This window comes from Calonectris borealis, chromosome 4, assembly GCF_964195595.1.
Source record: "Calonectris borealis chromosome 4, bCalBor7.hap1.2, whole genome shotgun sequence".
NCBI lineage: Eukaryota > Metazoa > Chordata > Aves > Procellariiformes > Procellariidae > Calonectris > Calonectris borealis.
This window is the reverse complement of record NC_134315.1, coordinates 82,609,441-82,637,024: the sequence shown is the minus strand read 5'-3', so window position 1 is coordinate 82,637,024 and position 27,584 is coordinate 82,609,441. Positions and strand designations below refer to the sequence as shown.

General features: G+C 44.1%; 2 protein-coding genes across 8 annotated transcripts; one reads left to right on the top strand and one right to left on the bottom strand.

The window, feature by feature from the left end:
• Window positions 1-49: 49 nt before the first annotated feature.
• Window positions 50-26,017, top strand: GTF2E2 (general transcription factor IIE subunit 2). 7 transcript variants are annotated; one of them, XM_075150353.1, is made up of 8 exons: window positions 56-174; window positions 812-978; window positions 12,610-12,701; window positions 13,244-13,351; window positions 15,126-15,308; window positions 15,801-15,887; window positions 24,067-24,182; window positions 25,203-25,331. In XM_075150353.1, exons 2-7 carry the CDS (start codon window positions 816-818, stop codon window positions 24,133-24,135), a joined length of 702 nt encoding a protein of 233 aa, XP_075006454.1. In that variant the 5' UTR covers window positions 56-174; window positions 812-815; the 3' UTR covers window positions 24,136-24,182; window positions 25,203-25,331. The 7 variants fall into 7 exon arrangements, 6 of the variants coding, with proteins under 6 accessions (XP_075006453.1, XP_075006454.1, XP_075006455.1 ...); XR_012673650.1 differs by lacking the exon at window positions 25,203-25,331 and adding an exon at window positions 17,349-17,503 and having other exon boundaries at window positions 59-174; window positions 15,794-15,887; window positions 24,067-24,144; XM_075150349.1 differs by having other exon boundaries at window positions 62-174; window positions 15,794-15,887; window positions 25,203-26,017.
• Window positions 3,101-5,959, bottom strand: SMIM18 (small integral membrane protein 18). The gene has a single exon (XM_075150357.1). It carries the CDS (start codon window positions 5,957-5,959, stop codon window positions 5,666-5,668), a length of 294 nt encoding a protein of 97 aa, XP_075006458.1. The 3' UTR covers window positions 3,101-5,665.
• Window positions 26,018-27,584: the final 1,567 nt, after the last annotated feature.

The window sequence follows — 27,584 nt, the reverse complement described above, 5'->3', positions numbered from 1 at the left end:
CGTGTTGCAGAAGCGTTCACGCGTGCTACCGGTAGCCGCGTCGCCACGGCAACGCCGATCCCACTTCCGGGGCGGGGCTTGAGGGCGGCGGCGCGAGGGCTGCTGGGAAGGCGGCATGGCCCAATAGGAGGGGAGCGGCGGTGCTCGGCCTGCACCTCGCGCTCCGGCGGGCGGGTGAGCGAGCGCGCGGGGCGGCGGCAGCGGGGCCGGGGCCGTGAGGGGCGGGGGGAGCGGCGGCCGGGCCCGAGCCGCCCGCCCTCCCGCTGCGGGACGGGCGCTGGGGAGGGAGCGGGTAGGTGTCCGGCCTTGGGGAGGGGTCGGAGGGGCGGCCTCCCCGGGCCCCTGCCCGCCGTCGGCGCTTCGCCCTCGTCCGCTTTGCCGTCGGTAAAGGGGCAGCGAGGGGCGGGCACCCTCGGGCTCGCTTACCGGGCGGGCTGTCGCCTTGCTGCCAAAGTTCCCCCTGGTGCCGGTGACTGTAAAGTTCCTTGTTAGCGTCGGGTGCCTTTGAGCCGGGCGCTGGGTCTCGGCGGGCGCTGAACGCCGGGGTGCAGCCAGCAGCCTTCGCCGGCGGTTTTCCGAACGGAGGTGATTTTGAGGGCTGGTTCAGAAACCACATTCTCTGCCTTCGGGTTCTTCTTTGGGGGTTAAGGTTGTGTTCTGACACTTTAAACCCCCAGTTTCTTAAAGTCCATGCGCAGGAAGAGAAACAAACAAGAAATAAGCAACTTCGTAAACAGACATCTCTGCTCTTAAATATCTTCTCGGTTCTAATATCTATTTCTTGCCTTTTTTCTCCTGCTTCTTGTAACAGAATTATGGATCCAAGCTTATTGAGAGAGCGAGAGCTATTCAAAAAGCGTGCCCTCTCCACACCAGCAGTAGAAAAACGTCCAGCGCCATCTTCTGACTCCTCTTCTTCAAAAAAGAAGAAAGCAAAGGTAGAACAAGGTGGCTCGTCAAGCTCAAAACAAAACACAGGTTGGTGAAAGTCCCCTGTTCAACAGCTGTTTGGTATTTTCCACTCTCTGCCTCTCAGCTATGGTTTAGTGGTATGAATCAGTCTAGCTGTGAATTTTGCCAGTGGCTCTTGTTATTCTTTCTCTTAAATTGTCACGTTTTGTTAAGAAATTCACTTGCGCAATGGGAAAAAACGCTTTTTCTACCGCGTATGCACGTCAGGCCTCATCCTGTGACTCGTTTGCTGTTACTCAGTTGCAAGAATCGCTACTGCCAAAATACTATTTTGTAGTTGAGCTTTGATTTGTGGATGTCGGTGCTTGCTGGACCTACAGGACGAGCAGTTACAGCGGTCTCATTCTTTTTCTTTCCTCTGTCTTTCTGGCAAGAGAGTGCCTAAAACTTAACTTTCTTAACTGTACGTTGTAGGCTATCCGTCCGTGAGATGGATTTTGCGACTGATATCTTGTCTGGCTAGCATATTGTGATTAGCAGTCTGGGAGCTAATCTTTGTTTGTGAACACCAGGGCTTCCGTAGGTCTCTGTCTGCTTCGGTCAGGAGTTTCGTCATTTCCCTGGGATGGTGGCGCTGGTAACGCATCTCTCGACATCAAATAAGCAGTTAATAACGCAGCACCAAATACTGGGAGCAAATGAAAAGTGCAACACCTGGAGCTGCAGGGAGAGGATTTGTGTGTACACGGCGGCATGCTCTGTGCTCGCTTTCACTGGGCGAGGCGCATAACTTGGGGAGCCTTTTCAGTTCTTTGAAAGCACCGACCGTTCTCCGATGCTCTCTAAAGGTCAAGTCAAATGTCAGGAGTTACTAAAACACAAAATACCCTGTTGTGCAAATTCGTTGTATGCTCATATTTTAGATACCATGTGTGGCTCTCTTCTAAACTCCAAAAGAAACAATAGAGCTAAAAACAACAGAGAAAAATGCCAAGGACAATGGGAGGAGTGGAGCATCTTCTGCCTGAGGGGAAGAGTAGGGTGTTTGCATATGTATCTCCAGCTTCTCAGGGCTCCAAATAAAGTTATCAGCCAGACTTTTTAAAATAGATCAAGGGAGGCCAGGTTTCCATTGGTCGCTTTGCCACGCTCTCCTCTCCAAATAAAATAAAATTCTACGTGGAATACCCTAAACTGCATGTCCCGAGTGGGAACGGTTTGGGAAAGAGGGATGGGGAGGCAGGAAGAGGGCGGACAGTTCAAATGTGAGTCTGATCTGGAGGATTTGAGTAGATATGTGGCCAAGCGGCAGAGCAGATAAAGAAAGTGTAATTTCTTTTCTGTGGTTTTGTGGGCTGGGTATTTCTTTAAGTGTTTCTGCAGCTGTCGGATGATTAGCTTACACAAATAGGAATGTGTGGCTGTGAGGAAATACGCTTTATCTTTTACGCTGCTGGCTTCATTCCAGACAGTATCAGAAAGGTTTCAGGGTTTCTATAACATTTTTATGCAGAATGAGTTCAGCCTCCTTTCATTTTCCCCTGGAGAGTGTTTACTAACTACTGCAGAAGCAGCAAGGATGGAAGAAAAATAATGGAGAGAGAGCAGACCAGCTTTCTCCCTGTCGTTCTTAGGAATTGGCTCAGAGCAAGTGTTCAGGCCGGCAAGCGACTGAACAGGTTAAGCAGCCGCAAGCAGTACAAGTTGCCCTGTGACGCTGCAGAGTCAAAGTCCTTCGCCTCAAAACCCTCTTTTTATTTGAATCGCCAGATTGCGGGATATGCGTGCGTCAGAGATGGGTCTTGGGGAGGTGGAGTAAAAACCTGATGTTGAAGAATCCCTGTCCCGCTCCCCCAAAGAAATGAAAAATAAGATGATCGGTCCTACTTCTGTTGTGTAGTGACCACAAAGATGATAAATAGTGTCACAGCGATTACGTGTTGGCATGGATAGTCCCTGGGTGTGTAGCGCCTGCAGGTTCTCCCTCGTTCTGTGATTCTATGACTCAGAGAACCTGCCTTTGTCACTTTTTTGGGGAGGAGAGGCATTGAGGTCATGCTAATCTTCAAATGACTGCATAGCTAAATCTGGCCTGGGTGTGAAGATTTGTTGTAAGCTTTCCAGTGAGAATAGTTATTGCTACAGTTATTTTAAATCATTATTCAAACAAGTTATTTGAAGTAATTCAAAACTGCTTTATTTATTCAGTTCAGAATAGTAACTGGAAAATAAATGAAATAGATCGTATCTGTTTATTTCTTTTTATTAATGAATAGTGAGTTGTGGCTAAGGTCTTAGTCTTTATCGTAAGACCTTTGTCTTGATGGTCTTTGCCAACAGTAACCGAGAGCTGAAATCTCCAGGAGCTGTTTCACGACTTAGTTGACAATTGGGAAAGAATCGTCCTGAGGCTCTAGGGCTGTTCGAGGGGTGATCTTTGTCTTCTGTTCCTTGTGCAGACACCCGGCCCCCTTTATAGATCTGTGAAATAAGTAGCTGGAATGAGTCCCAAGCTTTTTCGTTGCGTGTGCTTCTCAGGAAGGCGTAAGAACACGAAGCCAGCGTAGCAGAGGCTAGCCGCGTTACTTCCTGCACACTGCCTTCTCGTGTGCAGCGACGATGAGCCTTTTGTAGGAACGCTGCAAGTGGCCAGCGGTCCTGTTGCCGTTCGGAGCGTTCGCTGTCAGGAAAGAGGCACGTTAATTAATTCAGTGCGTCCCGATGGCTACTCTTGCCTCTCTTGAGCAGGACACCGGTCTTGATGGCTGACGCAGTCAAATACAGCAGAAGGTAATGAGGCATCTCCCCGGCGTCCCTGACAGTGGAAGGTATTATCATCACTAACATTATCTTCATCGTATGTCGTGGTGTGAACCTAAGTTGTCTCGTACCTGGGGCATCACCTTCCATTAATTGTGCTTATAGTTTGATTTTTAGCTAAAAACGTGCTCTGCACGTGGGACTGGGACTGGTGAAATTTCACCATAAGAGGTGTATCTGAGGCGAATGGTTGCAGCGGAAGTTATGTCGTTTTGTGATTGCAGAAGGGAGATTGCTTCTGCGGGTGAATCACTGGACTAGCTGTGCTGGTTAGTAGTGGCCTGGCTATCTGGTGACTCCATCTCACCAACCAGGACGAGCACGAGTCAAATTAGCAAGTGTTTCATTGTGTCCAGATCTTCTGGCGCTTAGGCATACTGAACCTGATAGAGGGAGTTTATATACAAGAAAAAAAAAAAAGAAAGAGGTAATTATAGGTACTGGCGGTAGCACAAAGGTATTTCTGACATGGGCAGACTGCGAGATCGGTGTTGTAGCTTACTCGTCCGTTTGGCTATTAGGTGGATTTTGTTTCCCTAATGACAGGGATGTTTCTCGCTGCCCTGCTTCTCTATGGGTTCAGGAGTGTGAAAGACTTACCGGGCATTACCGATGGCCACGCTGCTGGACGCCGCTATTACAGTTGTAATGGGTAACTGCAAAACTTGTATGGTTTTAAAAACTACAGACGCAACGCAGCTACAGAAGAAAAACAATCCGGTGAGCTAGAGGTCTGAGTGTTACGCGGTCACTTTGTGAGAAAGGCGTCGAGTGTGAAAACTCTGGGATGCATCGGCAGGCTGATGAAGCAAGCCGAGATTCTCTTGTGCAAAATGAAGTCACTTCTCGCTGTGCATCCATCCTGCCGTCTCTAGCGCAAGGCTCATCCTGGTGTGACCTCCTTTGTGAAGCGTGTCGACACCGGAAAGCTGCGTGCAGGCTGGGCGAAATTACTGTCGTCGGTGCGGGAGGTCTGCGACCCGTCTGCTTCTGTTCCTTGGCAAGAGCTCGGTCGGTTCCAGTTCAGCTTTGAAAAGTTGAGATAGGGATGATATATCCAGCATGTCTGACTCCCTGTAGTGTTGTGGTTACCGTAGAGGTCTTGGGGCGGAAAAATGTCCCTGTTTCTTCTAGACCGTAGTACAGCTACGGTATGCTTTTGTGGAAATAGTCAGATATTCTTAAGGTAGTGCGTTAGTCACGTCTCGACACCCAGAAGTTGTTAAACAGGTTGAATACGAAGTAAGGAGAGAACTTCTCTGGAACTGGAGAAGGGGAGGGAGGAAGGGTCAAATTGTACCACAGGAGGTTAGAAAAGACCATTTTAGGGTTACATTTCGTGTTGGCTTACTTTTCTTCCCACCGCCCTCTCTTCTAAAAGCGAGAAACCCGTAATAAGAAGAGCTGCCGAAGGCAAGAATTCACACGAGCCTCTCCCGTCTCGTGGGACCTCTCGCCATTCAACCCTTCAATTTCGTATCTTTTCTCTCACCCCTTGCATGTCTTTCCTGTCTCTGTGTGGTCGACCTAAATGGGAGGACGCTGCTGTGTCTTTGCACTATGTACAATCAGGTTGTTGAGCATTTTTATAAACGTTTTCTCCAGTTAAGCAACATAGTTTTATGCATGTTAGGCAACATTTGCTCATTCGGGTAGACAAAGATCTACGCTAGTAACTCATTATAAACAACAAAAGTTCATTTAGAAACAAAAATCTTTTCTTCCCCCATAACATTGCAACAGATCATCCTTCTGCTAGGCACTCGGAAAGCCTTCGCCAATTATTCACGTTCACATCCAGAGATAAAATGATGACTGTTGCTGTTATATTTAAGTCCAAAAGAAAAAAAGCACGTGATTAGCTCATTCATAAGGTACAAGAGGCTTCATTCAAGGTCTTGAACATTCTTCAAGTGCTGATGCTCAGTCCTTCCTACACCACCTCTGTTTCATGCTTTCGGAAGCTGTTCATCATTGCTCTAACGGGATTGGGTTCATTCTCCAAGTCTTTCACGGTTTTATTTTTCACGCAGCAGCAACAGTCTAGCAGTTCATAGAGGAAAGCCAACACCACCAGAGAAACTACGGTAAAGATGAATATGATCAGAATAATAAAGCAGGCAGTGTTCCAGTTATCATGGAAAGGGTAAATTTTTTGCACTTGAAAGCCCAGATAATGGGAAATGGATGTAGTCTCATTCCAGTGAGTGGTGTTGAGGGTCGCCATTCTTGAAGAGTTGTCTTAGCGTGCTCACTGTCACGGATTTGGGGGCTGAAACAGAAAAACGAAGCTGTTGAGGACTCTATTGATCAAGAACATGCTGTGATTTTTATCCCAAACTGTAAAAACTTCGGCTCAGACTAAGTGCTCACCCTTCCTACAGACATGGATTGTTTGCATTTGCTCACAGAAGTATCAAACTCCAAACGTACAACTCTGTGATTTGTGTGAAACGTTTATTTCACTAATGACTGGTCCGTGCATGCACCACGTAGCGTAAGTTATTCTGGAATGAGAGAGCTTTGCTTCTCTATTTCAAGTACATGCAAAGGCTAAAAGGTTACAAAGATAACTTTCAAGGTACACAGTGGTTTCAACGACCTGTCCATCGTTAGTCTTGAGGTCGGTACCTGCATGGTGTGACAGCCCTCAGCGCTCTTTTGGCATTCTTAGAAAAACAGGAGATCTGTGTACCATCCTCCCATACCCGAGTGATTAGAAGAACTTACTACACGTTAATGTCATTGGAGTTTGTTTGCTTGTTTGTTTGTTGGGTTTTTTCCCTCCTATTTGAGAGAAAGAAAGAAATCACTCTGTAAAAAAACGTATAAATTGTAACTATGTTGGAGGGTGTTTCCAAAGAATAGAACTGAACTTTTGGTTGTTCTTCTAGTACAAAATAACAGTCCTGGTTCTTTAAAACTCATTATTTTAGAATTGTCTGTTGGCACAGACTTGTTAACCCTGCAAAACTCTTTTGACTTCAGAAGGCCAGATTTCCTGACATGCTTATTCCCCTGCTGTTCCTGCCGACGAGTAGGAATTTGCGCTCGAGAAATCCAACTGCTTCGTTCAGCTGCCCGAACGGCTCTGAGCGCGTTTGGAGATCTCGGCCCGTTTGTGGTGCCGTGGTCATTAGGATAGGTAACAAGGAAAACCCAACCCTTTCTGAGGAGTTTCTTATTTTCAACTGCATTCTCTGCTTAACTGCTGGGAAAGGAATGTCGTCTTTGGTCCAATACTGTCTGTTTGTACCCAGCAGAAGAAAAGACAGCTTTGTGGCATGGGGGAGAGAAAACAAGAAGTTGGCTTCAGCATATCTGCCTTTGGCGCAAGTGGAATTGCTGTCGAGATGGGCTGTTTTGGAAGGGCCGTTGCTCGAAAGTGTGAAAGTAGGCTGTGCCTCAGTAATTTCTCTGGTATATCTAGAACAAAAAAGCAGTTTTGTCTGTCTCTGAATTTCTCTGCGAATTATGGTTAAGTAGGCAGATGAGGTGTTTGGCAATAACATCTTCACAGTTATGCGTCTCTTTTTTTCCCCCGGTTTCCTTCTTTCCCTGGCTTTGCCTCCCAAAACTGAGGGTACTTACGGTACGTTTGGTATATAGTCTAATGTCCAAGGAGCCACGGTAACTCCTGGTTATCTGTCATAGCGTACTGTAGGATGCCGTAATAACCTTTGAATGCTTCGGGCAATTTAAAACTGGGTGTGGGAGAAGGAGATCGAGTCAGAGCTCCGTATTCCCTGAGGAAACAGGAAGGAGTTTTTGGGTGAAACGTGATGGTGAGCAGCACCGACGGGCCAGCCTGTGCCCCGCGTGAAAGCCTGTCGGCGAGTGCGGGCCAGCTAACGGGCAGCTTGCAAAATGTGCTTTTGTCTGCTGGGGTGCCCCAGAAAACGTGGTATTATGGAAGGGGAAGAGAGGGACAAGATGGTAACTTTGTAGGAACCTGGACTGTCATTTCCATGCCTCAGGGAAAGATTTTTTTGCTTTGAACATAAAGCAAAAAGCGAAAACCTAGCTATGTTTATTACAAAACGGTCCTGGCTACCCACATTTAGTTTAATTTCGTTCAGTAATCACAGAACGAAGGGGTAACGCTGATGTTTTGTTCGTTAAACTGTGCTCACAGGTAATGCTTTGATGAGCCTTGCCTATCCCAGAAATAATTCTGCAATCAACCTGTTTAGACGGTGAAAACTACAAAATGCCTGAATAAATGGGAAGTGACAAAGGCCAAGTGTGATGGTGTCTACTAAAACAGATTACTAAAAGCAGTCTAAGCACCTGTCATTATTTTTGTGTCATTATTAAAAAAAAAGGATATTATGAAAACCAGCATGATGCAGCCAAACCAGCGTGCGATTTATGTCTTATTTTTATTGTTCAAATATTATACGGTTTTTCTTTATCCTTCTGTCTTTAATGGATTTAAATTGAAACATAACAGCTTTGTTCTTGGGAAGATACTTGGCATTACCTGGCATTAGCATTTTATACAGACATTTATTGGAGCAGTTGCAGTAACTTACTGTTTCCTCTGTTAAATCCGTAACTGAATACACAAATTTGTAATTGAATACACAAAGTATGACTGAGTCGGATAGGATTAATTCAACTGTTGGGTTTTTAAACAAAAGTTTACAGAGCAAATCCAAGCTAAAAATACTCCTGAGTTGAGTTGGGTCCTGGCTTTGAGAGCGTGGCTTGGTTTGGTCACGGTCTAGAAAGGAAACTCCGCTGACCTGTTTTACGGGGCTAAAAGTCAGGAGGGTTTTTGAAGGGGTGGTCTGAAGACTTATTTGAAAATCTGTGGGAGAGAGAGAGGGGGCTGAATAAAAGGATTTGGAGTCCCCTTTGAGGGGTAATTAAAACAAGCAGGATTTAAATGTCTGTTTTAAATGGCAAGAGAACGTCCTCGGGAGAGGAGAGGAGTTTTGTTTTGAACTTTTTAAACAGTTTTCTAAGACTGAGGATTTTGTTGGAATCTGTTACGCATAAGGTTGCTCACTCTGTAAACACCGGGCACAAAAATGAACTGTTTCTGCTGATAGGGAATTTATTATTTTAGTCATTGTGCTCAAGATGAGTCAAACTAGGTCAGGATTTGGGGCCGATGGAGAGGCTGGGCGTGTTTACATTGCGTAGCCGGGACCCTTTGCCGGCACGGCTCTCCGCCAAGGCGGTAGCTCTGCTCCCGAGAGGAGGGGAGCGTCTTCGGCACGGCATGGCTCCCCAGGCAGAGTCCCTGCCGCTCGGCTGCCGGCGCAGTGCAGCAGCCGGCCCCTTCCCACTCCACAGCCACCATTAGGGCAGCGGTTTGCACAGCATAGAGAAGCTCGTCTTTACGCAGGGAGGTGGAATTTAATGCCCGTGCCGGAGGTGGTTTGGTTCTCGAGGATGATGATGATCTCCTTAGATTTGAATGAGGCGAGGCAGATAAATATCAGCTACTCGTTGCTGTGATTATTAAAATGCAAGACTGAAGTAGCCGCTGCCGAGCCTTTAGAATTAATCCTAATAAGGTTAGCGTATTTGAAAGCTGTCAAAAATAGTCTGGTTTCATGCAGGTTTACTTATTTTGTAATGGCACAATTTAAATTCATATTGTAAGCCACCCTGATTTGAATGCAATTCAGCTATTGTGTGTATCCGGAATGCAGTGAGTTAAATATTTAATGAATTGGCTTCTGTAATATCTGTACTAGGTTTTAATTTAAAAGTATCATCGTCTTTAGACACTGCAGAGGAGCAGCTTTATTTGAAATCATATTCATGGAGCAGAGGGAAATGACTGGCAAAAATTCATTTCAATGCAGTACTGAGGAAGTCCTGTTTAAGAAACCACTGAATAGACATCTTGGAGTAATAGCATTTACCAATCTCAGGTGGATTCTAACCTGTCTGTTTGGATTGTATCGATCGCTGCTCCAGTATTTACAAGGATAATAATATGCAACGGGATTTTCTTCCTACCCTAACGTACCAAATTTCTAGAACAGGTTTCGAGCATACCCGCGAAGGTAGATCTCTTTTAGGCAGCTTAATTGATACGGTGTACGGAATACCCACTGGGGAGATACGTTTCTTAAATGTCAGGTTTAGCTGTCTTTGTTTTAAGGAAAATCCTTTCACTGTCATTGCTGCAAAAACATATAGAATCAACTACAAGGAACGTGAGGCTGCAGGAAACAAGCTACCTCCCCAGTAAGCATGAAATCCATTTTGTTTACTGAATCTTGGCTTGGTGTATTAGCTTTTCTGTAAGATGGAGTGGTCATCAATTTTCCATTAGTGCACAGATGGTGAAAGTGCTCGTCTGATAGTGCAAGACAAGCTCCTCTGCGCTCAGCGGAATAAAATCCTGCTAAACCTAGAGAAAAATCATTCTGATTCTGAGAAGCTTTTTACAGGCTCGTAGGTTACAGGCATATTTTCTTTCAGTAATCAAGATAAAGCTAAGACAACGTTATAAAATGATACACACCTACCTCTCGTCTGAAAGGATGCTGAAAGAGCGCTGTTCTGGTCCCTTTTTTTAATGCAGCCTATGGCACAGCTAAGATGGAGCTTTCCTACCATTGGCCAGAGCATGATGCTGCTGACAACTTCCTTTATGCTCATTTGCATCAGGCCCTCAACCCCAGCAGTAAATCATTCATAAATTTGACTCTTACTGTCTTGAATAAGAAACAAACCCCTTCCCGCTCTCGTTTTTGGGATGCTCTTTGTGCGTGACGGGCTTGTTAGCGGAGAAGCGCGCTGGGAGTGCGACGGCGGCCGTGACCCCGCTTTGCTTTGCGCTGGAAGGCAGCCGGTCAAACCGTGACATTTGAAGTGTTAATATCTGCAGATTTCCAGCTTCGCCGTGTGGTTAGATTTACTTGTCGTGAACTGTAGCAGGCTGTAGCCAGGCAGATTAAACAAGATAATCTTCTTGATTCGATTGACAGAATAAGCACATGATAAGTCGTCTTAACTATTTGTTGTACCTCTGAATTTATCTGAGTCGCTTTAGACCTCTCGTTACACATATGATTTTTTTATTTATAAAATGTCCTGCATCGACATTAATTTTTAATAATAAAAGGGGACCCTGTAGGGGAAAAAACCCTGTAAGCTGTATTTTCAGGGGAAGCTGGCTTTTGTTTTTCTCCCTTTTTCCATCTTAATTTAGTAACCAGAATAAAATGTTCTTCTGTAGCTGGAGTTGTACTGATTCTTCTATGTTAATTTTAGAATTGTTGTGCTATGTAAAGCCTCTGATACGATGTCATGTAATAGCTTCACAATTACCAGTTGCCGAGTTTTAAATTTGACGTTTGTTCCTTTGGCGTTATGTTTTTTACTATACTAGCACCAGTTTCCATGAATTTCCCGTTAATAATCGAAAGTGGCTTTGTTTGAAATTGACTACATCCAAAATTCCCACTTTGTAGTCGCCTTTTATCATGACTTACAGATCAGCTTGGAAGTAGGTTGAGATGCAGTGGGACAGACATGAAGAAAATTCACCTGAAGCCTAGTGACTTTAGAAACTGAATTTGGAGTTTCCTGTGAAGAACTTGGCAAGGGCATCTACATGTCAACACGGCGAGCGTAGCAGACTTTCTCTAAGCTGCCGCTTACTCGGTGGAGGCGATGGGTCTTTGTCGACCATCTTAGGTGCATTTTCTAGAGTATGATGGTCTTTTTTTTCTTTTTTTTCTTTCTTTTTTTCGCCACCACAAGCCCCTGAGCCCTTCCGCTTCTCCTTATCACCACTCTCATCCATATCCTCCAGCTGCCCAGCAGAGCAAAGGCTTTGCTTGGCAGCTCTGCTCAGCACCCGCCGCAACCTCTCCCTCAGTTAATGCACTAACTTCAGTTGTTCTTTTCTCTCCCTCGACCGACTTTTCCGCAGAAATAATAGGAGCTCAGTATCTCTGAGATACCTACTGTCCTGTCAAATGTGATTAGAAATCACCAGTGGATTAAAAAATTCCTGTGGTGACGAAGAGGAAATGTTCTTTTTCTGGAGTAGCTGAAATTCTGAAAAGCTGTTACCATTAAGTTTGAGCAACATTACGCTGGTAACGGGCCTGTGCCTTTTGATAGTGGTTTGTGGGTATTTCTGTTTAATGTGCTGTGCTAATAGCTAAAGTTAATAAAACAGTCATTAACAACCTTGCAAGAGTTTTTGAAACGAGCTTTACACAGTAGCAAACCTCACGATACATTAAGACAGAACCAGGCTTGACAACAGAGGGGATTCTGAATTGTTGTTCCAGTGGTGCAACACACCGAGTTGAATTGTTTTGAATGTATGGGGTTTTTTTTTTTAAATACTCTGCTAGAGCTACTTTAAAAAAAAAAAAAAAGCCCAGCACAAGCAGCACAGCCTTCCTTTACCTGGTGTGTAGCTACTGAATACCTTTTGGGAATAAGTGAAACTTCCTGCTCCTATCTCAGCAGCACGACGCTATCGGTAGAGCTGATCGTTGGGCAAAAATGCAGTGCATTATTTCAGCATGAATTAACGTAGCGTAAATGATTATGGTATGTTAAGCCACAGAATTAAACATGTACTCGCAAGGTAGTAACGCCGCAGTTGCTTGCCGTTTTCTTAAAGGTCAAATCCCAATAACTTTATATATACACGGAGCTCTGCTCGGAAGTGTTCCAGAGCTGTGCCTGTCGACAGGTAACTGTGGGTCTGGATCAACACTCAACTAGCACAGCGTCCTCTGAGGGTGACTGCTCCTCCAACGCATATTTCTGTTCGGGGTCATCGTTCTGAAAGCTTATGGAAGTAGAGTGAGAAAGAGATGGAGTGCGGAGCCAACAGGGTGTTGTCGAAAGTATCATTTAATCGTTTGTTTTCTCCTTTTGTAGATCACAGCAATGGATCGTTTAACTTGAAAGCCCTTTCGGGAGGCTCTGGCTACAAGTTTGGAGTCCTTGCTAAAATAGTGAATTATATGAAGGTACCGTGTTTTGATGTAAAACTATAATGTTTTAAAAGACTTCAGTTTTTTATTCTCCTCTGGTAGCTGAAAGATGCTGACTATTTCAAACTCTAAAATTCTTCTACTGCAAGGGTGAGAATTTCAAGAAACTGCTTGTTAAATTCAAAATACTGTCAGTGAACAAACCGGTCAGCATATTGTTCCATTACTGAAATCCTAATTAGTCCAGGTCACTTTAAAACCGGGATAATGGTTTTTATTTGCAGTAGAAATAGGAATTGCAAGATGCTGTCAGCTTTTAGGATTCATGAGCTATTTATCAAAATAACGTGTAATTTGGTGCTTGACAGATGACTTTGTCGTTGATCTCAGCTGATTTTTTTTCCTCATTTTCTCAAAAAGCCTACAACTGAAACTCATATCCTATGTGTACTGTGTCTATCCTGGTTTTGCAAAAGTTGTTTTGTCATTATATTATACCAATTTTAGTTACTTTATGATAATTGAGTCGCTAAATAAAATAAGTACAGAACTCTAATAGAGCCTATTTACTTTTGCAGACTCGGCACCAGCGTGGTGATACACACCCATTAACCCTAGAAGAGATTTTGGATGAAACACAGCATTTAGATATTGGACTCAAACAGAAACAATGGTTAATGAGCGAGGTAAAGAAAACATACGTTTAGATTTTAATTAGAGATAAAGCATTATGATAAACCTGAATTAGACACGTTTATTTAATTACAAGCTCTATAAATATATAATTCCCCCTTTAAGAAACTACATTGATTCACATGTCTGTCTGTCTTGTACCTCCTGCTGTTGAGGGAATTGTGAAATGAAAGCTATTCTGACATTTTTAAGGACCTGTTAGAATTGTTACACAGAGAGTATATTTTATGTCAAGTGAATATATTCGTTACTAATTTTATATAAACAAGCTGTTTTTCTGAAGGAATTTCTTTTTAAAAAAATTCAAGCGGAGAGCTTTTCCAATATCAAGGATGTTAAATCAACTAAACCAAAGGAGTATAGCACAAAATTCATAGGCTTACAGTTCTTTGTTACTTACTGAAATGAAGAATTCTGATGTGAAATTTATGTCTGAAATTGTGGGATAATAGATCTGCAAATGCCACCGCTGGAGTTCATTAGTCTCACTCTAGATGCTAAGTTTCGTTCTTACAGATTCTCTGTAACTTGCCACCATATTCATCTTCATGCTTAATTGATCGGAATGTCTTCGTGGAATTTCAAGATTAATAAATCGGCAAAACACCGCATTTGGTATTTATACTTGATTGGCGTACCTGGTTTTGCTCAGATCGTATTTAAAATCCTCGCAACAGAGTAGTAAAGGCTGTTGAGACATGGGAAAAAAATCTCTGCATAGTGAAACTAGGATGGTTTTAACTAATACAGCCTGTAGCATTCCTTGGCTACCAGTACTAATATTCTGGGGTACAGAAACCTCCAATCTGGCAGTGTTGGTTGTGATGGAAGCTTGACTTTGCTGAAGTCTTTCAAAAGGTAGCTCCAGGTTGTTTCCATAATGAACCAGAATATCAAGATGGAATGAAAAAGCTCCTCCCAAGAAGTGCATATCAAATCATCACTGAATTGTTACTGGATGAGAAAAGGTGAACAAATACCCTGCAGCGCCAAAGTTAGTTACCTTCTCTGTAACAGGTGTTTTCTCCCTCCTTTCTTCTTTCTGTTTCTCTTCTCTTCCTCCTTTCAGGGTCAGCCTGGCATCTGCAGAAGAAACTAAGCAGAGTTGCCCTTTGTTACAGGTGAACTTCCATTGTGGTACTGGCTGCACAGCAAAACGGATTCGGAACATATCTTAAATCATTTCAACTGTCCGTGAACTTCTGGTCCGCTTCACTCTGAAGCTGGCATCATAAGTAAAATCCTACTGTTCAGGACGCCTGCTCTTCTCAATTTCTTCTGCAGCTGCTGGTGCCTATTGACAGCGGTCGGGGAAGACTGACTCCCGTTTTGTTCGTCCCAGGCTAATGCCTTTCACCTTTGTGACATCCGTATGACCCGAGCTTGATATGCCGAGTTGTGCGTTTGCGCTTTATTTTCAGCCAAAACACAGGTTTTTGCGTTCCCTCTTCTTTTTCTTTTCATTCCTTTCTTAAAAAGGAACCTGTGCGGCTTTCTGCCGTGAGAGGCTTCATGGACCTTCGAGGCCAAAGGCATTAAGTGAATGATGTTAAGCCTCCTTTGGTGCTTTGTGCTTTATGTTGTGGCGAATTATGCCTAGGCTGGTGCATCTAGGATCCAAGGATTTAAAATCCGTTTCAAACTCAGACCTCCAAACTGGCAGCTGTAATGTGTGGCTGATGTGCTGTAGCCGCTCAAAAGCACGCTAGAAAAAAAGTACTAGCGTGTGCTCTTTTTCAAGGTTTAAAATTTATGTCCCTATTACAGGCTCTAGTCAACAATCCGAAAATAGAAGTTGTAGATGGGAAGTATGCTTTCAAACCCAAGTACAACCTGAAAGATAAAAAGGCTCTGCTCAGGCTCTTGGACAAGCATGACCAGCGAGGGCTGGGAGGAATCCTTTTAGAAGATATTGAGGAAGGGCTACCCAATGCACAGAAAGCTATAAAGGTGAGTAGCACGTGCCTGCGATTCAGCAAACCCATGCGGGTTAGCTTCTCAAAGGGGGGGTAGAGGCTAAGAGAGAATTTTCTCACGAGTTGTTTCTCGTCTTTTGGCAACTCAAAAGCTATTTCAGAAGATCTGATATTGTAGCTTTTTCTGTATTTCATCCTTTACTTTCCGATTTGGCCTGATGTCTCAGCACAGCTGTCAAAGCTCTTTCTCACAGAAGACTCTTCATCTCCCGTATTCCAACTGCAGGCATTTAGTTCTGCTTTTATACCTTGATCTCAGTCCTCCGTATCTCATCTTTGATTTATTGGTGTACTTATCGTCAGCATCCGCTTTGGATGCTTTTCGCTGCCACTTACTTTGCTGCTTCTCTAGTTTGTTGTGGTTTTTGTAGCACAAGATCTGGGTCTGTTGTTCGAGCTGGAATCCTTATTCTTGGAGATGAAGTGATTTTGAGTTGTTCTTTTGCATTTGTTTTCGAGGCTTTAGGGGACCAGATCATCTTTGTTAATCGCCCTGATAAGAAGAAAATTCTTTTCTACAATGACAAGAGCTGTCAGTTTACTGTGGATGAAGGTAGGTGTTTGTTTACCTATGTTTCCATGATAGTTGATTTGAATTCATCTTAAGCACCTATATGTATAAGCAGTCTTCAGGTATAGCAGTCTTTTAAGGCGGTAAAGAAATATGAGGTATATCCAGATGTCAGGAGAATGGTTTCTGTTAACATGAGGCTAACAAGACTAGCGAGTGAGTTCGGGGGTAATATCCTCTGTTTTATAATGGATACATTGGAACGTGGCACCGGGAATCCAACGATTTTCGTCAAGTATAGCGGTACAGAAGAGACTAAAAATCACCAGACTGTGACTAAAGTGGCATTTAACATTTTGCCGTGTAAAGGGCAGCCAAAAAAAACCCCAAAAGAATGGCTTCTGGGTGCAAGTTTTTTGGTTTTTTTCCAGTTTATTAATCGTGTGCCTTTTATTGGTGAACGCGACGAGAAGCCACAAACGGAAGAGAAGGGGGAAGCAAACGGGGAGAGATGTGAGCAGAAGTCCTGAGACGGGGTAGTTTACGACTGGGAGCAGAGCGCAGATGTGGGGTAGTGCTGCTGCCCAGAGCTGGAGTGGATTTGGGACTTCGGAAGTTCAGCATGTGTTTTCCGTCTAACAAACAGTGGTAAAATCCTCTGGTGCAATGTGCCTGTTTATGCACAGAAATTAATTACACAAATTGGGGTGTTTTCCAGTAATGACATTTATGCCAACATCAGATGCCTGTAAGTACAGAAAGGAGAAGGCAATCTGTGTCGAAAGATCTTATTTTAAACGGTTCAACGGCACTGAACGCATTCTCTTGTTAACATATTGTTCTTGTAACATGCCACATAAAGCCATAGTATCATATGATGTCGCATTGTGGTAAAAAAAAAAAAGGGGAAGAGTTTTGATAGAAACTTGGAACTGCTCTGCTTAGAGGACCATAGGACAAAGCATAAAGCCCTTTTTTTCTTTGACTAGCTCAGAGAGACTCTTTAATTTCAATAGAATTAAGCAACTGGAAATGTCTATCATTAACTTATTTGTTATGTACCACACTTGTACTCTCAGTAATAATAGCTTTCTTCCACAAAGATAATTAAGTAGATGTGACATCTACAGCATTTAAAAATATAAAAGTTGTTTCAAAATATTGACGTGAATCTCTTCTTAAACCGTAATTTCTGTCACTTCTTGATAGTGGCAGTCGGAACTATATGTGAAATGCAGAATTATAAGCCTTTAGTCTGCGTTCACTGGGGAATTTCTAACCTCCCAAATGCCTATGAGTTTACCATTAACGCTGTCATCCTGCTCAGATAGCGTCTCTTCTGTCCATCAGCCCACAGCTTTTAGGAATCCAAACACGGCCAAAACATTTACAAATCTGTGCTGCCGCAGTACATGTTAAGACAAAGCTTTTAAGTTTTTAGCAGCTACTGGTTGTATTACAGTCACGATTACTGATCGTTTCTTCTTGTGCGATTTTTTCCAGATAACTGGCACCGAACCATCCTAAAAGAGTTATCAGAGGGAGAGGTCTACCCTGTTGCTCTTAGTTTGTAATAACTCCAGGAATAACTGTGAAATTTAATAAAAGAGCCCATTTTATTAAGACGTAGCAAGAGATATCTGCCAACTCTTCATCAGGTAGCCAGTATAAATCCAAGGCTGTTCATATACAGTACATTATATTTAGCACACCCAGCACTGATCTGTGCTTAGGAACAAGCAACGCAGCCTATTGCTATGAAAGAGGAGAAAAGATTAAAAAAAAACCTCTAAAACCCCTTGAAACAAAACGTTTAAGCCGTTTGGCTCAATCTCCCGATGAAGGCAGGCATTTAAGCCTGCAGTGTCTGTAATGAAGGGATCGCTAGTGTGCAGTGTGTTTGTAGTTCAAGGTGGCTTTGCTTTCTTTCATCCGCAGGTGGCAGCATGTTCCCATCTGATCAGAAAGCGGTATTTTGTTGTTGTTGTTCTGTTCCTGCTGGTTTGGGTTTTTCTTTTCATGCGGACGATGATGCTTTGTTCTGAGAGGGGGCAAAGATACTTTCTCTTTTGTGAATTTTGTGAGCTGCCTGCGTATGCCGCAACTCTTTAAACATCCCCGAGTGGATTCGCTTACTTGCTGCAGCTGGAACGGATCTTTTTTCCAACCGTGTTATCCTGTGATGAAGAAACCCCATCCTTCCCGAGCAGTTTTGCTTTACGATTCTTTCCAGAGCACCAGAAGCACGTCTCTTAGGGAGTCATTGGCACAACTGTGTGCGCGCAGGACGAGTTATGACACGTTTCTGCGTTAGCAGTGCTATTTCAGCTCATTATCTTCAGCAACGTTAAAGTTTTTAGAAGGCTGCAGAATAAGCCTTGAAGTGTTGTGAGGCTCTCTGATCTAGCAGCTGATGACAGTTCAAAATATGTTTCTAGTTTAATGTTTACCCTTAGAAATAAGGGCTCTGTGCTCCTCAGTGCATGATTCTGCCGTATGACGCTCTCCAGTTTCGAACACATGTTGGCTGGGATTAATATCCTCTAAAAGTTAGGCGTCCTCTCCCATCGCTCTCTGAGCTCCATCAGTAGTCAGCAGAGGAAGAGGAGCTGCCGGGGCAATTTGGAGCTTGCTGTCTAAAGCAGCGGGAGGAACTGCTTTCTGGCAGTGCCTGCCCCTGCCTTTACTACAGTTGTTTTCATGGCTGAACAAGCTTTTCTTTCTCCCCTTTTGAAAATAAATCCCAATGTACCGCAGCAGTGGAGCAGTACCTATATATCGTGATCTCAAGGGTACCGGAGAAGGTTTTTGCAGTAAGGAACGGCTTTTGTTCTTCCTTTTATGTGATTAGCCAAGGAAGGTTCAGATTGCATGTGTTCCTTCTTGACTTCCTGACTAATTAATCTTCTGTCAGTAGTGTGTAGCTGAAAGCGTTTATAAAAGCCGGGCTAGATTTCAGGTGCTTCAGCCAAGTAAAGCACTGCCTTTTTGTGCTGGGGCTAAGCGCTTTGCATGTGAACCAAGCTTTCACCCCGTGCCGGCTGAATGCTGAAAGGCCAGTCTGATTGCTTAACTGTTAGAGATGGTATCTTTCACATCTGAATGCAATATAGGAAGTATTTTAATGCCTAAAAATTCGGGTACTTAATTATACATGTTTTTAATGTTCTTCTGAAGCACCTTTGAAGAAATATAAAGAATGGCCAAAGCCTCTTAAATTTAACAGTATAAAAATTGCTTGGGATCAGTGATGACATATGGCTCTGGCTTTGAATTCCAAGATGGTCCAGGGGCAGCACAGACTTAATATCGAGCGCCTTTTCCTTCTGGTATACATCTAGTACTGTGCTCCCTGGGACTGTTACGAAGCAGGACTCCATCTTCCCCGCTGCTCAGTTGTTTCTTCCCTTCTGCCCTGTTATTATCTGTTCTTGTCCTGTGCTCAGATTTTGGCTCAGCTCAGTGAAGATTTTTAAGCTGTTGTTAATCTCTGGCAGATTTTATTACCAGTGTGACATAGCAGTTTATCTCCAGAAGCCATCTCAACCTTTTTGCAAGAGCAGGTGAGGCAGTCAGATGTGCAGTCTAAGCTGCACTGAAGTCACCGTGCAGCCATTTACCCATGACTTTGTTCCCCAGATGTAAGCGTTTATAGAAAGGGAGCGTGCTAAGAGTATAATCACTCAGGGAATGTCCGTGCAAATTGTTTTTGTATATGAGGCACCTCGTGATGCAGTAAAGTTGCGGCGACGGTGCATCCTTAACCCCTTGGGTGTTTTGGAGAGAGAAGGTGTTTGCAAAATCTTTGTTATTACGCTGCCCTCTGCTTTGCTCTGTGTTGGTTACTGCTGCTCAGAGTTCATTGTTTTAAGTCTGTGCGTGCAGACATGATGCTGGAGATGTTAGCAAACATCTAAACTGACCTTTCAGTCAGCTCGTGGTCTCATTCCCTCCTCTCATTACTTGAAAGACCAGAAGTTAGTTGTCTCGAGGAGCAAGGGAGCAGCCTGTGAGTAGCGTTCAGATTGCAAGATGTTGCATATAGGGATTTGTTCGTAGTCCAGGCAAGACACCGAGCACCTGCCTTGGGTACCGGGATCGCAACTTTCTGCCTCTTCTGGGGAAAATCTGCATTGGCATCAGGACTTAAAAGCTCCGCTGAAAACGTGCGGAGGGTCTCCTTGAGGGTTCACAGCACCTGTGTTGCTTTGGCCAGAAACTCTTTGGAAGTTTCTCCCCAGGGCTTTTTTTCCTGGGCTCCGTCTTGTCATAGCAGCCTAAGCGGTGGGAGAAATTGTCAGCGTGTCTGAACGCAGCCTGCTGCGGTCAGGCGACGCCTTACGGTCTTGACTGCTGGACAGTTTTTTTTCTTCCATAGCTATTATACGCTTGTTCCGGCTGATCTATCAAATAGTTTAGCGGCTCTGATAGAAGAGTCTCTCACCTTCGCCGTGCTCCGGTGGTGTAAATATCACCTAGCGGTTGACAGGACATGGAGAAGGAAAATTGAATGTGCTCTGTAACTGTAATGGTTACGTGCGCCACAGGAATGCGTGCATCTGAAACTGTTCTCCGTGCCTGGCTGAAGCAGGCCAGCATGTGGTGAGCTTTCTGCTCCAGCAATCCCCTTCCCGCTCCTCACACCAGTACTGATCTCCCTGTGCCCTGTCCACAGAGAAAAGAAAGATGTTGTAAAAAGTGGATCCGGTATATTGAAACCGTCTCTAGGAACTGCCTTCTGTCACTGTTGTCTTCTCTTTTCAGACACATCAGCTCATCACAGCATTTTTCTTTCTGTCTTCTCCCCTCCCCAGAGACAGGCCAGCCCGCCGCATCCTCCTGCTTGGCCAACCGTAAGCGTGGACGCTGCTCCAGAGGTGGTGGAGCACAGTAATCGGGTCGTTGCATGCCATTTCCTCCTCCCTGGCCCCTCTCACGAACCACTGCTTTTAACAAGCAGTGACCCCCTTTGCTTGGAGCCACAGAGAAAAGGCCAGGGTGATGGTATTTCAGATTCTCTTCAAAGAAGTTGGAGAAATCTCTTTTTATCTTGGGTCAAGGGTATGAATTTTGAGGTGCTGAAGTACCGCGACTACAAACGCAGAGGCTTGTTTCTTGAGAGCTGTAGTTATTGCCAGCTTTTCCCATAGGTTCTCATATTTCAGAGAGGATGTCAGAACAATTCAGGTAGCGTATTCCCAAGGTCTAAACTTTCACTAGCTGATAGGGGCACAGTCCTTGGAGACTTGGGAATGAACCTGACAGGTAATGTGGAGATGGTTCAGTGCCAGCCAGACAGCTGCTCTCTTTCTTCAGTTCTTGCGTTTAGCTCGCTGTCTGGTGTTACACCGAAGCGGTTTTGTGATGGGATGATAGATGTATCTCCTTTTCCCTTTAGATGGCACCCTAAATGCAAACAGCTAGCATGCACGGCCCTCTGAAGGGTGGCAGCTCTGAATGCTTCTCCGCCTTTATCCTGTGCTTTTAGTTCTGAACCAATCCTTTAACACAGAGTATTTCGGGGGTGGGGGGGGACCATGTTGTTGTGACTCCCCCCTTTCCTAGGCAATAAGGTATTTTACTGCCCTACATGGAGCTTCAGCACGGGAAGATGGTTCTTTTGCAGTTACCGCAGTCAAAGCAATAGCGCTGAAAGCAGCCTGATTTATGAAGGAATTTTTAAATGGAGTTGCAGAATACTGTATAGTGACTCTAGTGGGGCCAATTAGTGGATGAAATTATCTGTATGTAAAGTCCATTTTGGCTTTGCGGTTTTGATTCTTCATGACTGTTACATTCGTATTTCTTGGCCAAGTTTGAAAGGTGAATGTGAAGCTGTAATGATGGTATAACCACTGCATTACAAGAAATGCAAAACGCTGTGGTTAGGTATTAACTGTGATCTGCACTTCTGTGCATGTTGATCCTTGAAGAGCTGACCATTTATTTTCTAGTGTTTAATTTTTCACTTCTGTTCCCCAGAAGAATGTAGACCAGTTTGACCTTAAGAACCTATCCTCAGCCTTTTTTTTTTTTTTTTTTTTTTTTTTTTGCACCGGGACATATTTGTCCATATATCATGAACTCCAATACGGAGACACATCATCTGTGTTTGTAGCAGAACATTATAAATAAAAGGACACTGTTATGTAAAAGTTCAGCGTTATCAAGTCTCTCATCTGCTATCGCCTCGTGTACACGTGCCTGTCGTGCATCTCGGAGGACTGACCTGCATCTCTTCAGCTCCCACGGGAGTCGTCTGTGCAGAGCCAAAGGCAATATAGCACAAGACAACGTTAAAGTATCTCTAACCGGGATCTCTTTAATAGTCACGCATTTACGTGCAGCCTCGTCACTTCACGTGTGAACTGCAGAAACGTGACTTGAAATAGGGTTGCTCACAAAGTGCGATACTGCGTTCGCACACCCATCGTCGGATTCATCTTCCCAAGCGTCACCGGGTCTCGGTGTCCAGCTGAGTCCACCTTGGATGTTCAGGACAGGGAGGGGGCATGAACAGAAAGGAAATAGCTTGAAAGAGCATGTTCTGCTCGGTCCGGAGGATGCAATAGGACCCTTGCGCGGGCTTCTGCTGTTCAGACTTAATCTGAGTGCTCATCGCTGAGAAACCTCTCTCTTGCATGTTCAGCTTTGATCATAACACAACCTTCTCCACCTGCCCGCAACAGGATTAGGTGAGAGATGATCTGTGATAGCAGGCACCGCAAGCTATGCCGAAAGCCCGGAATCACGCTCAAAATGGATGAGCAGACGGAGAATATCTTAACTACAGTGTCAGCCCTTGCATTAAGTTATCTGAAAACTGCAGTCTCCGTGATCCCGCTGTGCTGTATAGCCTGTATGAGAAACAAGCTGAGCGCTATCTCCATGTAACCAAAAGTGGGGTTTTGACAGGATTTAGTTCTCTTCAAAAAAGCCGCATTACCAAAAATGAACATTGTTGTTCTGGCGAAATTCCTTTCTTTTGTTTCCTGGAAAGCTTGAACAGCCCCTTACTGTTGGCAATGGGAAGAAAAGAAAGACCTGAGACTCAAAGCCTGTACTTTCACAGAAAAACAAGATGCGTTAGGAAGGGAATCGGTCCAAGTGCAGGAACCAAGTCTGTGACGTACGCCTTTTGTACAGTGCCGTTTTGTTGCAGCGTGTCTAGAGCCAGTGTATCTGCGGGACGGTTTCATCGCCTGCTGCATAGGACAGCTTCTTAAGCATGCAGAAGTTGTGGTTGTTTTGACAACTGTATACTAAATTTATCTGGAAATAAAGGGAAAAATTTAGTCTTGCGTTGCTATGTGTGCCTCGTGTTTTATTTATAGTTTGTTAGCCAAACCTGCTGACAGGATATATCTAACTTACTGCCTGGGGAATGAAGGGAGGTAGGATTGTACCAGCCGCTGCCTGGAGAAGGCATTCCAGAGGCTCTGTGAAACTTTACATGAGGCAGAAAGCGTGCAGGCAGATGGCAGCTGCTCTAATTAAGACTTACTGTCTCTGTCTTTTCTCTTGCTGCTGTGGCTTTTAAGGTATCTCTCTTCTTTTTAACACCAGAGGAATTTTAGTAATTTATTATCTGTACAGCACAGTATGTATTATATTACAGTGATAAACGACCTTAAGCCCACTGAAGTAAATGTCTTGAATCTTCAGTAAATTGGACTACGAGATGACAAGTCTCCCAAGACAATGGCAGCTGAAGATGTGTAAATGAAGTTGCCATTTATGGTTAGTTATTACCCTTCACCAAGATCTTTTGAACTGAGGCTTATAAAACACATTTGACACTCTACACAGCTATAGAGATGCTAGGCAAAAAGAGAGACTCGGTAGCAAATTAACATTAAAAGCACATGTTGCCTGCGGGTGCTCCTGATGCTGGAGTGCAGTTAGCGCAGATGAAAATCGGCTCATCTTTTTCCATTAAGTGTTGGGGGCGTTTTGCTGTTGTTGATTTGTTGGTTGGGGTTTGGTTTGTTGTTTGTTTTTTTATTTTTTTTTTTTGGAAGTGCATCCGGCGTTTGGAGTGCGTAAAGGCTGTGCTAATTGGGTGCCTGCTGGCGGTGACCGCTGCATCTGTGCAGTCACAGACCGACATGCCAGAATACTTCAGCGTTTGAAATCAAGCCTGTTTCTTTCTCTTTGTGCGGGGGCTTTGCCCAGGGTTTGTTCATTGGGATATAAAACGAGGGTTTGTTTGGTGTTTCAGAATTTCAGAAGCTGTGGAGGAGCATTCCCGTGGATTCTATGGATGAGGAGAAAATTGAAGAGTATCTGAAACGGCAGGGTATTTCTTCCATGCAAGAAACTGGACCAAAGAAAATAGTAAGAGATACAAATTACAGATCTTTCTAGGAGATCCCCCCTTCCTGACCCCGCAGTGTTAATTCCAAAATATGTCGGTGAGCCTATGCGCAGCTGCTTTGTGTAGCTCGGGGAAGTGTGACCGATTTTAAGAAGTTGCAAAAAACAATGCTGTAGCCAGCAGTCAGTGTTTTTATAACTTGTTTGAGCCAGTGTAATCCAAGCAGCATCAAGAAGAGAGCAAATGCCAGAAATCCCTGTGAGCTCCAAAGTGGAAGCTTCTGCTTGAAGCCGTACAATACATTAGGAGTAGAAGAATAGTTACTTCTTTGGGTTTTTCTAACTTTCTCTTTTCTGCTAAATAGCTTTGAAATCCTATTGGGAACGGTGTAACGTGCCTCCCACCACACACGCACTGTTCTCCAAACTGGGTGCAATAATACTCGTGTTTTACTGGGAGGCCAAAATGGCTGCAGGCTCTCCAAAGATGCTTTCTTCCTGGCTTGAAACAATTTTTTTTTTTTTACATTTATTTGCGTGTGATATACCGTGTCTTTTCTCTTCTGCGTTTGGCTTCAAACTGCCCTTTCATGAGAGCCCTTCCACACAGAACTTGTTCCTGGTTTCTGCTAGTCGCTACACTAGATGCTTTAATGCCTGTCGTCATGTAGGCGCTCCTCATGGATTCCTTATATGCTAAAGGCGTCTTTGAGCACGTAATTGTGGATAGAATTAAGGGGCATGTACCTGCTTCTGTAGCTGCATGGGAGTGTTTGGAAACTTCACTTATGAACGCCAGCTTTTCTGCTGTGCGGGGGACACGGAGACTCTGCTCTGTCCCCAGGGTCATCTCCCTGCCTGGATTTGAATTGAACGCTGTCGCTTCTTGCAAAAACAAGCAAGCACCTTCCCTGCCTGCCCACCCCTGGTTCAAGCAGGGCTTTTCTTCATAGGAGTCATGACTCGCACCGCGTCACACATCAGGTCAGATGTCGCAGCTGGAGGGCAGATCTTTTGACTACTGTTTATTTCTTCTTGTAGGCTCCTATTCAGAGGAGGAAGAAACCAGCTTCTCAGAAGAAACGTCGATTTAAGACTCACAATGACCACTTGGCTGGAGTATTAAAAGATTACTCTGATGTCGTTCCTGGCAAACAGTGACCGGTTGAATTCTGGAGCAAACATGCATTTTTATACGGGCTTTTTGCCACTCGGGCTCAGTGTCTGCTCGCAGAAAGACTGACTGTATATAGTAATGTGATGTGTTTCCCCCCATCCCAGCAACTGCCGAGATGAAACAGGTCAGTTTAAGAGCAAGTATGAACTACTAAATTTAGAGTTTAATTTAATTAGCTAATGGGAAATGTGTCTTTAAGTAAGAGGTTCTCACTAGTTGCCTCTTGGCATAGAGTGATAAATGGTGCTCAGCATGTAATGCAGGAGTTCCCGTTCAGTGCTTAACTCTGCTTTTACATTGCTTAATGGGTATTTACCTGGAATTACTTACAAGGGGCTTTCTAGCAGAATTGAATACAGCATTTTTTTTACCTATTTCCGGAAAACCTTTTCCTAAAATCACTGCAGGCAAGTTTCTTTCACAGTCAAATACACCTACGGTTTGTATGCTTCTTCCTTGCCATGGGACTGAGTTTTACTGAACAATATCTGAGGCTCGAACTCAGAAAAAACCCTCTCCTGAACCCCCAGCAGGCTGCAGGATGGCAATGCAGCTGTAGCTTCCTAAGGCTAATCAGAAATTGCCCTCGGCGATTTCTCGTCACTGTAGCGGATGCATGTGTGTTGCACAGTTCTACTCTATGGACAGGAGGGAAATAAAATGACAGTGTAATACTGAAGCAATTTTTTCTTTTTTTTTTTAAGTAATAAACTTACAGTGCTGGTTTCCAGTGTTGCTTCCTTAAAGAATGAGAGAATCAACATCTTTTGTGCTTGTTGTGTTTTCCTTTCCAAGGAGGTAAAGGAATCTTTGCTATATTTTTATCTTCTCAATGACTTACTGTTCTGGGATAACACTGTCATCTTTTTATCATTCTTGGTTGGGGAGCGGGGAGGAACCACCTTAAATGAAAGCTCCCTGTAGATGCCTGATGTTCTGTGCGGTACAGACTAACATGGAGCGTGGCCAAATTATGTCCTCTTGGTATCTTATTTTTATGTACTGAACCCGAGTCAATCAATGCTGATAGTGTTTTCACGGCACTGCGGGAGAGGAGCTGTTTCTCTGCTCTTCTGGGGCTGGGATCAAAGATAAAAATAGGTGACTGCGATACCCCACCGACAGTAGACTGCTGCTGCGTGCACACGAGCTGTTGTCTTGCTTGATGTATGGGGGTTGAAGCAGAGGCAATTGTATCTGGACACGTGAACAGATGAAGAATAAGGCTTTGTTGCTGTTGCACTGAACAAGTTACGGCTGCTTGGGGAAGCGCAGGAGGAGAAATATAGTTCTGTAAGTGTAGCATTTATCCTCCTGATCTTAAAGACTGCTCTTTTGAGAAACAGACAATACTTCCAGCACTGCACGTCACAAGCTATTCCTCTTGGAGCGTTTTAGTTTTCCGTTACAGCGCTGCTTTAAAGCACCCGCGGCAAAACTGCTCACCTCTCTTCTGTCACCTTCAGTCAAAAAAAAAAAAAAGGTTACCTTCCATCTGCTGCGTTTTTGAGCAGTGATTTTTTTGGTGGTGGTGCTCGGACAAAAGCAGAGTTCTTCGCTCTGAGTTGCCTTTCATACCTTTGAGGGTTTTTATGGGGCAACTTCCCAGTCATGTTATACAGCATCACCCTTTCTCTAGGAACCAAAGCTTGCAAAGCAGACTGTAAGGTAGGCTACCTGTTTTGTTTCTCTGCTCAAGTGATTAAGATAATAGGGGAGTCTAAAGAAAACGCCTCCAGCTACTTTCAAAGATTAAAAATATGTTAGGTCAAAAAATAGGAGAGCAGGAAAGGAAGATTGACTGCCAGCTCTGTGTGCTGTGCTGGCGTTGTCAGGCTGCGGTGTTCAAAGGAACAAAACGGTCCGGTTGGAAAGACTGGATTAGATGCTTTGTCTCACCGGAGGAAGCATTCTCCTCTGCTGTACTAGCAAAGAGGGCGTAATAAGTTTTACAACTTGTTAGGGTACAGTCTCAAAAATACCTGACGGGAAGCTCACATTGGCTCGTTAGAGGTGACATGGAATATAGACAAGCAGTCGTGAAGAAAACAAGTTCAGAAAATAAGCGTGAGCTCCTCTCTTTTGTGTGGGATTCAGGAGTTGGGTTTTGTTTCTTTATCGAAGATGCTCCCAGCGGTCCTTACAGGTTTTTTCTAAGACCTCTTAAAAATCTAATGGTGCAACTTGAAAACGTCTCAGACTATATCAGCGGGAGTCTGTTTGCTGAAAGCATTTTGGTACTGCTC

Excerpts from the sequence above, each read along its gene's own strand:
- GTF2E2 (XM_075150349.1), top strand. The coding sequence starts at position 816 with ATGGATCCAAGCTTATTGAGAGAGCGAGAGCTATTCAAAAAGCGTGCC. Across the intron at positions 13,352-15,125 it reads AACAATGGTTAATGAGCGAG|GCTCTAGTCAACAATCCGAA; the intron begins GTAAAGAAAACA and ends TCCCTATTACAG. Across the intron at positions 15,309-15,793 it reads ATGCACAGAAAGCTATAAAG|GCTTTAGGGGACCAGATCAT; the intron begins GTGAGTAGCACG and ends TTTGTTTTCGAG.
- SMIM18 (XM_075150357.1), bottom strand. The coding sequence starts at position 5,959 with ATGGCGACCCTCAACACCACTCACTGGAATGAGACTACATCCATTTCC.